At 37.9% G+C, this 14,265-nt stretch overlaps 1 protein-coding gene across 7 annotated transcripts in view; it reads right to left on the bottom strand.

Annotated features, from left to right (window-relative positions):
- Nucleotides 1-14,049, bottom strand: part of LOC136866457 (nuclear pore complex protein Nup98-Nup96) — a 274,665-nt gene extending 260,616 nt beyond the window's left edge. For 4 of the 7 annotated variants that reach the window (XM_067143423.2, XM_067143430.2, XM_067143432.2 and 1 more), the window contains exon 1: nt 13,899-14,049. In XM_067143423.2, coding sequence (XP_066999524.2) covers nt 13,899-13,926 — 28 coding nt within the window. In that variant the 5' untranslated portion in view covers nt 13,927-14,049. Of the gene's footprint in view, nt 1-12,908; nt 13,002-13,807 lie in introns of those variants that run through there. The other 3 variants (XM_067143427.2, XM_068226738.1, XM_067143428.2) reach the window with 2 other exon arrangements.
- Between the last annotated feature and the right edge of the window lie 216 nt (nt 14,050-14,265).

Here is a 14,265-nt window from a genome sequence, read left to right as displayed (position 1 = left end):
AAAAGGAAACTACGAGATAATACTTGAATTAAATTTTAGGTTATAACCACCGAATTACCGTCAACTTTGCTTCTTCAGCAACCCAAAGCTCTGCTAACATACTGCAACCTCTCCAAAGGGTAAGGTTACAATTAATAGGTTTAATGAAGAGAAAATGTTTGCTACCGTAATGCTTTCACCAAAAGTACTGTACACTAGGCACGTCAACATGTACGAAATTAAATTTGCAAGCACATTAATTACAGGAAATAAACAAACAGTTTAACCAACATGACTATTAAGAAAGGATAACCGGGAAACGGCTGGGAACCATATCCAGGCGGTGGAAGGTATTGGTAACACTGAAGAAGCGAAGTCAATGTAATCCTAAACTTTACTTAACAAGTTAGATTCGATTTCATATATAAAGCAATAACCAAGATACAATTAAAATAATGACGGCATAATTTCAACAACCATTACAATTTACATGAGGGTAGCATTTAGTAATTAAATTTATTTTACACCGGAACATCACACATGACGTTCCACTGTCGTGGCGTTACCTTTAAAAACCCAAAACAGTTCGAAATAAATAAAGGAAGGTAACGTTATACTAAAGTGAAGAGATACATCAAAGGAGGAAAAATAATTTACGTGTAATCATGGAGCAGAGCATCTTCGGTGGGTAGCCCCCTCAAAAACACTTCTGAGAAAGGGTACCCGACCTAAAGATGAATAATCCACGATGAAGCGGAATTAATGAATGAGATAGTCCCGAGAAAAAAAATTTACTTATAAAGATTACTTCGAAAGGCGTATAACATTTAATTTACAAAACAACAAACGGGAACTATCTCTTAACAAAGTGAGGTGACTTACCGAAACGGCTAAGTCATAATTATAACATTTGGAAGCAGAAGGAAATACGGGTACGCTCCGGCAAGATAAATAAAATGAAACACTACATCTGAAACTGAATACCAGAAAAGTTAAAAAATATTAATCAGTGCTTACCGGATGGCGGGGCCAAGAAGACCCGTACCTTTGGAAGGTGACCGTTCCCTTCAGTGGTCAAACAGAAAAGACGCTCTCGCAGAGCAAGGCTCCAGCGACAACGCTTCTCCCCGGAAATTATGAAATATTACCACGGCCAATGAGCGTACGATGATTTCCTTCACCTACCAATCACATTTCCTTTTATTTTCTCCAATAGGAGCGCAGAAAAAATAGTGCTGACAAGGAACATTTAGGAAGCCTCTAGAAAAATTACGAAATTTGTGCAACTTTACGAAACCGGAAATCTCCCACGCCGATGTGGCGCGTGTGGTACAGGATGCACCAGAATTACAATGACAATCAAATAATTTTAAAATCATATCGACTTCAAACAAATTAAACAATTCCAAAATTCACATACTGAGGAAAACCAAAACAAACAATTGAATAAATCCTTTACATACATAATTTATCGCCGTCTTCCGAGTCCAAATAATCAAATCCCAATAATCACAACAAAAATAAAAATGAAAGGAAATAAATATTGTCTAGGATAGTTCACAACGATCATACGACAATAAGGTAATTCATATAGGCTACTACTACACTACAATACTACTAAGTTGTACAATTTTTTATTCCTACAACACCCTAACAGGAAGAAAATTGCTGTTAATAACTGGAAACAGAGAATAATACACAAGAATTACACAATTCTAAAGTGCAGTTAAGTCTACCCTAGGGTCGTATTCATGAACGAGACTTTGACTTAGACTTAGAAGGCGGTAAGTCGCCATTTCCATTTCATGATCGCTACTTGGAGGTAAGTAAACTTAGATGGCGACTTTACTTCCAAGTCGCCGATGTTCCGTACTTAAGTAGACTCTGAGATCAGAAAAATAATCAAATGGCAGATATTGCCGATGCAGTTAATTTTGTAGACGAAATTGAAGAGATCCAGGAAATTATTCAGTAGGTACGTTGTGCCAAATCCTCGGCGTATTATAAGAGATGCACGGAACCCAGTTCAATTTTATACAGAAAATGAGTTCAGAAAACGATATAGATTCGACAAACGTACAGTATTAGATGTACTAACGATGTTTGAAGACGAATTACAGAAACATAATAATCGAGGATCACTCATACCTCCAATGATACAGTTGCTAATTTCGTTAAGATTTTTTTTTCTATTTGCTTTACGTCACATCGATACAGATGTCTTATGGCGACGATGGGATAGGAAAGACCAAGGAATGGGTAGGAAGCTGCCGTGGCCTTAATAAAGGTGCAGCCCTCCAGCATTTGCCTGGTTTGAAAATGGGAAACCACGGGAAACAATCTTCAGGGCTGCCGACAGTGGGGTTCGAACCTACTATGTCCCGGATGCAAGCTCACAGCCGCGCGCCCCTAACCGCACGGACAAATCGCCCGGTCGTTAAGATATTATGCTACAAGCAAGAGTAAAATTATTGTTACTATAGCGCACAGTTTTTGCACTTTCTACTCATCGTGTTATCTAGTTAGGTTAAGGGATGATCAGTACAGATTAATGCATTCGTATGGTAAATACAATAGCCTTTCACACTTCCATGGTTTTCGGGTAAATTCCAAATTGATTCCGCTGATTTACGAGGAGTAAGCCAGCCCTCAGTATGTAGAATAATCAGAAGAATATCGATCCTGACTGCCCGAAAGAGACCACAGTTTGTTTCGTTCCCAAATGAAGCTGAATGTCGAAATAATGCGCGACGTGTGTATGAAAGATCCCGTTTCCCTGGAGTGGTTGGAGCTATAGATTGCACCCATATACCAATAATAAGTCCAGGTGGCGACCATGCTGAGGTATTCCGTAATAGGAAAGGGCTTTTTAGTTTCAATTGTCAGGGCATAGTAAACCACGAGATGAAGTTTATTGATTTCGACTTCAACTATAGGCTACCTTTCTTCTCTTTCACTAGTTCTAGTAACACCTTCCTTTCATAGTTGTTGAAGGTTGGCAATTTTTTTCTTTCCATCCATCGTCGAGAAATAAAAACCAACTGCATTAACTGGATTGGATTGAGTTTAGAGTCTATAACGCGATCTATAACGCAGGAAACAGCTGAATTTCTTCATCTTCTGCCGCTTTATTAAGAAAAAACATTGAGTGATGGGAGATGCTACAGTGCTCTTCCATTGTTTTCATTGCCAACTTCATTTCTAATTCTTCACATCGTAACTTACCAAAGTCTACTTACGCCAGAGTCTACTTTGTAAAAGTTGCGTCTATGAAACAGACTTCCACGAAACTCAACTAAGTGAACTTACGTAAGTCGAAGTCAAAGTCTCGTTCATGAATACGACCCCTAACCACTACAACAGAATTCTAGTAAGATAGTTACTAGATACCACAGATACTATACTACACAAATATTTCACAGTAATGGAATAAACACACTATTTTCTAATAAGTCACTATAATACACTACAATAATTTTAAACTACGTTCAGACGTATCCTAATTACAACAGATTATTACTAAGCACAAATAGAAATGAAAATTCCAATTAGGCCTAAAGTTAGATATTCACAAGAACTACCAGTGCTTAAGGATTACCAACAAAGTTAAACAGATTAATGTTAGTACTACTTTATCCCACTATGCTGTAATAGAAATGAAACCTGCCGTTTGCACAAAAATACGCATGAATATAACAGGTAAGATACAATCTAATATACCGTACCTACACTAAAATTCTCAACTGAAATGTGGTTATGCGATTATTACAGATGGTGGATTACTACTATTTTCCCTATTCCGAGGGACGGAGAATAAAAGTATCCTTAAATGTTGAAAAATATGAGGTTGTTTACAATATTTCTCAAAAGTATTTCCGTCTAAACTAAGCCAGGGACTTGAGTTGCAATTATTGGGATGTAGGAACTTGATTATTAGCTAACCGCTCATAAATACTGAAAGATCAAGGGTGCGAAATATAATTTACGGATGCTTTAACTGCCTACTCAGAACTACCAATGATAGGAATAAAAGAATAAGCTGAGTTTTATTTATATTTTCTTGATACACTACACCCTTTGTTCATGACTGTAGCCAACAATGCCAATATTTGAATACGAAGAGCGACAATAATCAATAACAATATGACTGTTAACTATTTTGCCAGTGAAATACTGTATATTCTGTTGAAATCCTTTCTTTAAACAAAATTGACAACACTATTGCGTTATTTAAAGAAGTTATTACCTTTGTGATATGTGGAACCGTTAATCTGTCAAATTCCCGCACTAATAGACTATAACCGCTGCCAAAGTTATGATTCTTTTAATATCCCGTTTTTGTAAGTATTTTATCAACAAACCTACTGATATTTTAATAATAATAATAATAATAATAATAATAATAATAATAATAATAATAAAAAGAAAGAGATATTTCTTCTTTCACGCAGTCCTAAATTACAAGTTGTAATCTATCGAACGCCTATGGAACTACTCTGTCCGAAAATTGTAAATAAAGATTACTACTAACACTAAACACCAAAATTTGTGGAAGTAAATATCTCTCTCTCTCTCTCTCTCTCTCTCTCTCTCTCCCTGCTAAATTCTAAATTTCTACAACTATTAATTACATTATCACTCAGATAATACAGAGCTCTTGGAACAGCCAACCACTCGCTAGTGCATCCAACAATCTTTAATGCAATGCAATGTCTTTAAAAGTAGGAAAGATCACAATATAAAGATAAAGTTGGAATTCAAGAGGACAAATTGGGGCAAATATTCATTTGTAGGAAGGGGAGTTAAGGACTTGATTAAGTTACTAAGGGAGATGTTCAATAAATTTCCAATTTCTTTGCTATAATTGAAGAAAGGCTAGGAGAATCTGCCACCTGGGCAACTGCCCTAAATGCAGATCAGTAATGACTGATTGACAATGCAGCATGAATAGCTTCTTCTGATAAACATCTGCGCCATCTTTGAATGTCTTTTAGCCATAAATTTCTTTGTCTCTCAACGGATCCTTTCCTTCAATAATTAACTGTAATAATGGATACCTTTTGCCTCTCATAACATGTCATAGGTATTGCTTTTCTCTTGTTTTATAATATCTAGCAGTTCTTTTTGCATTTTCATCCGATTGAGGACCTTGGCATTTGAAGTTTTCAATACTCACACTATGTGTAACGGGAGGCAATATAGATAGGTACATTTCAAAGACATTGAAACTTTTTCAAAGCTGAACAAGGGGAGCCAGACAGACCAAATTTAGAATGTAGTTAAATTACCTGGAACAAAGGGAAGAGTGTGTTGTGTGTGTTCTTGAAGGGATCTGCAAAAATGTTGGAAAAGGACTCCATACAAACTGCTTTCCTGTCCACAAGTATTTGATGGCATATGCCAAAAAGTGTAAGAACTAAAATAATTTCCTTAGTTCCTTAGTATTATTGTGACACATACTCATTCAAATTTGAAAAGTTAATTATTGAGGAAATTAATAATTCAGTCATTTATTTAAACATAGGTATGTAAATGGCTGGAACACGCTGGTTCCAAGTGGCTCAAGACCGAAGACGATGGAAGCACATGGAAGAGGCCTATATCCAGCAGTGGATTGAAATAGGCTAGAAAAGAAGAAGAAAGAAGATGTAAATGACAACAAGGCAAATCACAAGACATCTATATGGATATATCATGAATCATTTAAAAAAAAAAATCATCTATATAGCTTCAAAACGAAAGTGATTCAGTAAAACCAAATATTTTACCTTGTTTTAAGTTGGCAGTTTTAGCAGTACTAGAGCTTTTTAACCCTCCATTACACACGCGGCGGAGTGAGAGTCCGCACTTTATTATTCTTTGGTATCATAGGTCGAAAATGCAAGGCAGAATGGGCTGCCTTCTTGTAGCTTCCTTCTGCAATAATACAAAGGCCGTGACGGAGTGAGAATGTCTGAGTAATCGCCGAGCTGTTGATTACAGAAGTTTCTGAGTCTGCAGGCGTGTATTGGTGAGTTATTAATTTTACTCACTCTTTTGGTAAGTCATCCATTCTTCCGTTACTATTTATAGTAAAATTATATACTTTTATTTTATTTTCTACTTATTATTTACAGTTGGATAAACACGATATTACAAAATGACCTATGAATAATTACTTTGCGTCCTCTTTCCAAGGAGTTGGTGCGATATTCCAAGGGTTATGGATCAAATCGAGCAGTCATTTCCATTCTCACTGCTTTGTGACCTGCATGATCATCAGTTGATTATAATTCTCATTCTAGCAGCTGGAGAGACAGTTCCTGTTACTGAAGTCAAGACACAATGCAGGCAGGAATGTTACCAGTGCAATGTAATGGTGACTAAACTTATGGAATTATTGCGTGTGGTCTTTTACCCATTCCAAAATATATTCTAGAGGCAAACTGATGGTTTATTTAGTGAGGAACATAGCTGCTTGTTCAACTCAGTTACAAGGTAAATGTGTTCAGCAAGACCAGTCTGTTTATACAAGGTCTTTATTTATGCTTGGCAAGGACTTTCTCGCTCGATCTTGGCCACCAGTGACGGTTCAGTTGCCGGCTACCGCGGGTGCATATGTACAGCAAAATATCGTGCTCAAAATCATTTTCATGCATTTCATCCACCATGTTTACAGTTTATGCTCAAAATCATTATCATGCATTTATCATGCATTTTACTCACCATTTTTACAGTTTATGCTGAAAATGTTCCCCATGCGCTGCCAAACATAATCGGCATCTGCTAATGCAGTTTTCGGTTACTCTACCAAGTTCTACAGCACTAATGGATGCAATTGCAGCTCTTTTTTTTTTTTGCACTAATGGATGCAATTGCAGCTCTCATTTTTTTTTAAGTTCATCTAGTGTGCGAGGGTTCTTCCCATAAACTACATTTTTTAACGTTCCCCACAAATAAAAATCACAGGCCGTTAAATCTGGGCTACGAGGGGGCCACAGATATTTACTTATGATCCTCGTACCAAACGCATGGCGTAATTCAGCAATTGATGCCTCAGCTGTACGAGTTGTGGCAGAATCCTGCTGAAAATATGCCGAAAAATGTTCTGCGTATGTCAGTTCATCAAAGAACTGGTCAAGGATTTCATCTCTATAACGCACATTGTTTATTGTGCCCTCATAAAATATCGGGCCTATAACTCTATGCCCATTCAAAGTAACCCAGACCCTGATTTTCTCATCATAAAGTGGTTGCTCAAACATTATTTCTCGTTTTGTTGCACTGTAGTGTCTGTTATTTTGTGAGCTTACATGGCCATGCAAATGGAAATTAGCCTCATCTGAAAAAAAATTAACTTGGGGTCAATTTCACCTGACTCTACCTTCCCTATAACCCAATTGCAAAAATTTACTCTCTTAACGGGATCTAGCAGTTGTAATTGTTGCAATGCACTGATCTTGTATGGTTTCAGTTTTAATAATTTTGTTGCCTTGCAGGCAGAAGCACGAGATACCTCAGTTTCTTGCGCCAAACGCTTAAGTGACTTTTGTGGTGTGTGTTCCAATCTTCCGCCAATGTCATCTAATTTAGCCTCAGTAAGGAGATAACGACCTTTACGTCTATTTTTATTGTTTATTGAACCTGTTCGTTTGAATCTCTTGGCCAGTTGTTTTATTATCCAATTGATAGGAATGGGTCTCCCTGTAAATTTCGCTCAAAACTTTTGTCTTGTCCTAGCACACGATTTTCTGCATTTAATGTAAGTATTGTGCAGATATAGACGTTCATGTAACAAATATTTCACATACATTACAGCACTATACACAATCACAATAAAACACTATAAATACGACATACAGTATGCAGTAGCTTCATTGAACATCCTACTATCTTGGAGCTCAGCTCTCAGCAACTGCAGTAGTGCCGGAAACCATGCACGCCAGCGGCCTGTCATCATCAGCCAAGGTCGAGCGAGATTGTTCTTGCCAAGCATAAATAAAGACCCTGTATGACATAAAAGTAGTTTTCACCAGCAACAGCTAAAGCCTCCAACTGGAGGAGAATTGTGGAAGTTTAGACTTATGCATTTACAGTGGTGTTGCTTATATTTAAATAATATGAAATAAGCAGTGTCCGGATTAAAAATAAATATGCAAATAAGAATAAGTTTTGATGGGAGGAACACAATCAAATTCCATCATCAGTATCCATCACCAGAGATATTTTTTGTTATTAATGTTACAAATTTTGGGTGAAAGTGCTGAGAAATGAAAGTCAAGTACCAGACACTCAGAACCACAGAGAAATTGCTCATCTCTTCCAACTCCAGAGCAACATACTATAAGTGAAATTACAAGGAATATTTTGGGTTTATCAAAAAATCTTGAAGAACCATGTTTTGAAGCAATATGCTAGAGAGAAGATAGTATGGAAGATGGTGAAAATTTACTGCACAGAGAAGACAGCAGAGGGGTCAAATTACAAGAAATGACATGCAGAGACAAAGATGAGTGGGAAAAATGATCAACGTTCTTACATGGGCAAATTGAAGAATAATAGGTACGATGACCTTATATACAGAGTTAAAAAAATATATATTGTGAATCAGTGTGGAATAATTTTCCAGTGTTACATGTGAAATAAGCCGGACAAAGTACGGCATCAAAATATATTCCTTAGCATATGCACGTCTATAGGTAGGCCGGCACAAGGTTGCACTTGAAATTTGTAGTTCATGTTGGCACTACTACAAAAAATAATTTAAGAACATCACCCATCAATCAGAACGACCAATCCACTACTTTTTATGGCAGATACAGTTATGCATTTTATACATATTAGTTCATATTTAATTTTGTATAATGCGTATAACCTTTTATTTACTTACAAAAACATGAGTATTTTTAAAAAAATGTTATGTTTAAGTGAGCTGCAGAAAAAAGATGAACTATTTTCATCTAGAAATTGTTGGCAAAATGGCTAGTATAGTGGTGCCATCTATAACTACCTTGACTTCCATACTGAAATGTTGCTGCTTGTCTCTCGTCGCTAGCACATCGTCAGGTATGATTCGTGCATTGATGAAATTGGTGTTTTATTGTGAGATAACTGAAGTTTTTTTGTAACTAGTGCAGGCTGAGGAGTGCCCCTTAATAGTCAGGCACGTAAATTAGTGCAGAGAACTCGCGAGTTTTATGAGAGGGAGAGGGAATTCGTATGCTTGCATGGTCGTCCCTCTGTTCCTGCAAATCAAGTTGTGGAACGCACAAGTTGAACATTATGTCTTTCAAAGCATATTGTTATTCAGAAAGGTTCCTCCAGGAACTGAAGGAAAAACAGACTGGGGAACCTAGCAGTAGCGAAAACAGGGCTGATAGCTGGGACTTGTTTCTTAGCACTTTGGGAAAGAAAGGAATTAAGCCATCTCCTGTAATAGGAATTGATTCTTTCCAGGCTGATGCAATACGGAGACACGCGTACAATTATTACAGCAGGAAGGACTATCCTATCGTAGCGAAATTACTAGTCTCCCTTACACAGGAAAAGATTTTCTCCGGGGGTAAAACTTCCTTAAAATCGGTACTGCAAGCTATAGGTTTCAAATATAAAAAACTGAACGGAAGAAAAGTGCTGCTTGCAAAGTCGCACATCGTGATGGCTAGGAGATTTTTCTGAATTAACTTGTCGGTCAGGATCAACACGAGATAATATGGTTCAAAGAGATGTGGGTGAATGCTGGCGAGTGCCTTGCTAAATCTTAGGACTGATGAGAGTCCCAAAAGCTCTGGTAATCAACCAACTGGGAAGGGTGCTAGATTAATAGCGCATGCAGGTTCATCCAGTGGTTTTGTGGAAGGTGGTCTTCTAATGTTTCAATCGAAAAAAAAAAAAAAAACTGTGATTATCACAAATATATGGACCATGTTCGCATTTTAGATTGGTTTAAGAAGCTCCTGCAACAGCTCAAAGGCCCTTCCGTCACTGTTATGGACAATGCAATTTACCACTCTGTAATAATGGACAAGACCCCTAATTTGATCACACGTAAAGAACTGTTAGTGGAATGGTTGCAGGCAAGACATATCCCAGCACATACAGGTATGACTAAATTAGCCTTATATGCACTGGTGAAACAAAACAAACCAGTTTCACCGATGTATGTAGTCGATGAGGTAGCGAAAGAACAAGGACACAAGGTTGTTAGGTTGCCACCGTACTGTTGTCACTTCAACCCTATTGAGCTGGTATGGAGTGAAGTGAAGCATTACGTACGCACAAATAACAAGTCCTTCGCAATTACTGAAGTGGAAAGACTGTTCCGAGAGGGTACTGCTCTAGTGGATGCGGCTTCGTGGAGGAAGAAAGTTAGCCATGTCGCAACATTAACTCGCCAATGGCAATAGATGGCATCATCAGCGACTGTCAGGAGTTTGTGATCTGCATGGACGACGACGACAACGGTACTGATGACAGTAATCTGGATGGTATAGAGCCTCTAGCAATGTGAATAAGGTAAGAAGAATAACGTTTCTGAATTTTCGTAAATTTAATAAATTTTACTCGAAATCTTTTGTGTCAGCACCAGTGTATATTATTGTAACATTTACTGGTGTATTTAAAGCAAGATTCTTGTCTGCCGATTTCTTCCGCAATTTCTAACATCGCGATAAGAACTTTGCAGTAGATTTATCTGGCATCATTTTGTGTGATTATATATTTTATTGTAAACTTAATCGGTGCGTTGAAAGTGCGAGTGTTGTCGGCCGATTTCATTTGTATTGTGCATCATCGCGGCAACATCGCTTCGTGCGCCACTGCAGTGTGACCAACATTTTGCGCAGCTGTCATGTGCAACCTCATGCCAGCTCACCTATACTACATAATGGGAATGGAAAATCACCTGGGGACACAACAGCCAAGAACAGTGCACATGCAGTTGTGGAACAACTCATTCAACCCATTACTAGATCTGGCAGAATTGTAACAACAAAATTTCATCAAGTCAGTTCCTCTAGCACTATATCTTCTAAACAATCACGGTTTAACACTGGTTGTAACTATGAAGTAACAAACTGTAGGTTCCTGTTGAGCTCCTTAGTACAAAGACAATGGTCGCCCAGTTGTACTTCCTCTTTAAAAAAAAATCACCACCACCTTCCTGAGTAGAAAGGGAAGACAACCGTTTTCACACATGTTGGTTCATGGAATAGAGATGTTGCTTTCATCATATGCCTTATTTTTACAATTTAGTTTTATTCTGCAATAACACAGATAGGACTTATGACAATGATGGGATAGGAAAAAGATAGGAGTGGGAAGGAAGCAACCGTGGCCTTAACCCGATGAGTGCTACGCCCGCCTATAGACGGGCTGACGCGGTTGGTCCACCACTTCTACGCCCATCTATAGACTGTGCACGATAACTCAATAATATTGAACATAAGTGCAGGATTTTTGATTTGCATTTAGATTTATAAAGAACCAACAATAATAAACATTTTAAGCTAATAACCCCACTGATAAGTAAAAATTGAGGTTTCTATAATTTTTTTTACATACAGCACGAATGAAAAAACTCAGCACTGAGGTACCAAAGAGTCAACTGCTAACTCAGCACATAAAAGGTTAATTAAGGTACAGCCCCAGCATTTGCCCAGTGCGAAAATGGTAAACCATGGAAAACCACCTTCAGGGCTGCCAACAGCGGGGTTTGAACCCATTATCTCCCAACCACAAGCTCACAGTTACGTGTTCCTAACCGCACGGCCAACTTGCTCAGTTTCATATGTCTCAAACAGAAGAAAAAATATTGTTACTCTCCACAATGCATGAAGGAGAATATACATTGATGAATCAACATGTGAAGTAGACTAAACCTGAAGTCATTAAATTTTATAATGCGACGAATGGTGGCACAGACTGTGTGGATGAGTTGAAAAGTGTCTACACGGTTGCCAGAAAAATAAGAGGTGGTACACTCCTCGCTATTGGTGCTCTGAACACTTACATCACATATAAGTTTAATTGTGAAAATATTTGCCCAAGAAGACTATCAGAAAAAGTTACCAATGGAACTCAGCAAGCCTTCTCTCACTAGGAGAACAGTAGGATGTTCGCCTACATTTTTGCAATCACAGATAAGATTGTCTGTGACTCTGCAGAGGATGGTAATAAAGAATAGAAGTGCAGCTTCTGTCCAAGCAAGAAAAGTCGTTACACTAAAACATGTTGTGCAGACTGTCTCGTACCAGTGCACATGAAGCACACACCACCTGTTCTCTGTCTCCGGTGCCGAGGGCATGAACAACTTTAAGATAATGGTACCTTAACTAAAACATGCAACTGGACTTCACTCAGTTTGAATAAAAAACAGCTCACCATTTTGTTTGTTTGCTTCTTGTTTATTGCAATTTTGTGGCTTGTTTATATTATTATTATGAAAATAAATAGTAATACAGTAAGCTTTAATTAACCAATTAAATCTAAAACTGTACTATATGTTTATTTTCTTCATTTATTTCATGGGTGAGGGTAAACCTCACCATGCGCCAACTTCCGTTCCTCGTAACCTCGCGCCCTGTGCCAGGTTTATTTTGAAAAATTCTGACTTGAAAATTTTCAACAATTTAAACTGCTCTCCTCAACAATTTACTCCAAGCAAATATGATACTGTTAGTTGGAGGGGTCAAATTATATGTTAGATTCACAGCCTCAATATAATCATAGCAGGTGCAGTATCCTATGTTATGGCCATTGTCCTTTGCTGTCTATTCCTAGTATGAATATCCATAGCCTGTTTCCAGCCATTCGACAGGGTCAGGAATGGAATGAATGAAGCCCCTATCTAGCGGCTGAAACCTGTCACACTCCTCTAGGGCAATGATTAATGAATGATAAATGAAATGACGAGTGTTGCTGGAATGAAATATGACAGAAAATCGGAGTACCCGGAGAAAAACCTGTTCCGCCTCCGCTTTGTCCACCACATATCTCACATGGAGTGACCAAGATTTAACCACGGAATCCAGCGGTGAGAGGCGCGCTGCCGCCTGGGCCACGGAGACGTACCTTAATTTTGTAAGTGTGGGATAATTATTTTATTTTCCTCGCTAATCCTAGCTCTTTGTTTTCTTGTTATATAACTATTACGTATCCCCAAAGTAATGCACGTGCTTGCGTGTAACCATTTGATATTCTGTTTGTGATATTTGCATTTCGCACGTGAATTTTATGTCGTAGTGGATTCATTCAGCAGATGCGACTGTCATCTGTTGATATTGCGCGGAAATAAAGTTGATAGTCACTTGTTTTAAACTTTGCAACTTCTATCGGAATGTCCGGGAATGTCAAGTAAAGGCTAGATCTGGATAAAATATACGCCCTAGCGCTTTAAGATTATCATGCAGATAGAAAAGTCTTCGGTCCTCTGCTAAAACATTGTACTTAAGCAATTTTTACGGTAAAACAGATACGGTACCGGTACAGTACTTCACCAGAGCATTCATGGATCTATAAAGCAAGTTTGAAATTGCATCAATTAAATGTACTACCGAGGTTTCTTAGTCAATGTTATCCATTACAACAGGTACAGCATTCTTCAAAAATATCCATCATAAATATTCGTGTAGCCTACACGGACTGTAGCGTTAGCTATCAGACGAAAATGGAAAGAATGCCTACCCAATCGAGACATAGAACATCAACTTTACGTTTCGTGAACATTCTAAATAAACTTCACATACAGTAGGCTACATTGGGAGAAAAATAAAAGGGGGCAGGTACCAATCAAATTCTCCTTTCCAATTAGACCTAAGAGGCTGAGAAGTAAACATGTTGCAGTACTTACGATGATAATGTCGAAATATCAGTACAGTAGATTCCTTCGAGAAATAAATGACAAATTTATCAGTCAAAGAAAAATATGTTTCAGATTTCACCCCAGGTTATAGGTTCACTCGGATTCATTACATTAGTGACTTCAGCTCACTTTCACTGTCCACGCCGTTCACACAAATTCTTCTGAACAGATAGTTCGAAGGTCCTTCCATCCAACCCAAAGCAAAGAGAATTTAAAGAATATACTTCCGCCTTCCCTCCCGCACATTACAGACGTGATCACGTGATGCAGGGTGGCAAACACACGCCAAATAAAACAAATACACGTAGGGCAATCTCACCAATCAACATTTCGGAAAGTCACTAGTTATTTGAGTAAACGTTGCTGAATTTGTATATCACTCAAACGAAAAGTTCAATTTCTGTTGTTATTAGATTGAGTAATCTAAGAAATCGCGTAATTCTATT

The sequence above is a fragment of the Anabrus simplex genome, chromosome 3, assembly GCF_040414725.1.
Source record: "Anabrus simplex isolate iqAnaSimp1 chromosome 3, ASM4041472v1, whole genome shotgun sequence".
Lineage (NCBI taxonomy): Eukaryota > Metazoa > Arthropoda > Insecta > Orthoptera > Tettigoniidae > Anabrus > Anabrus simplex.
Note: the sequence above shows the minus strand (reverse complement) of the source record. Positions and strands in the feature narration are given on the sequence as shown.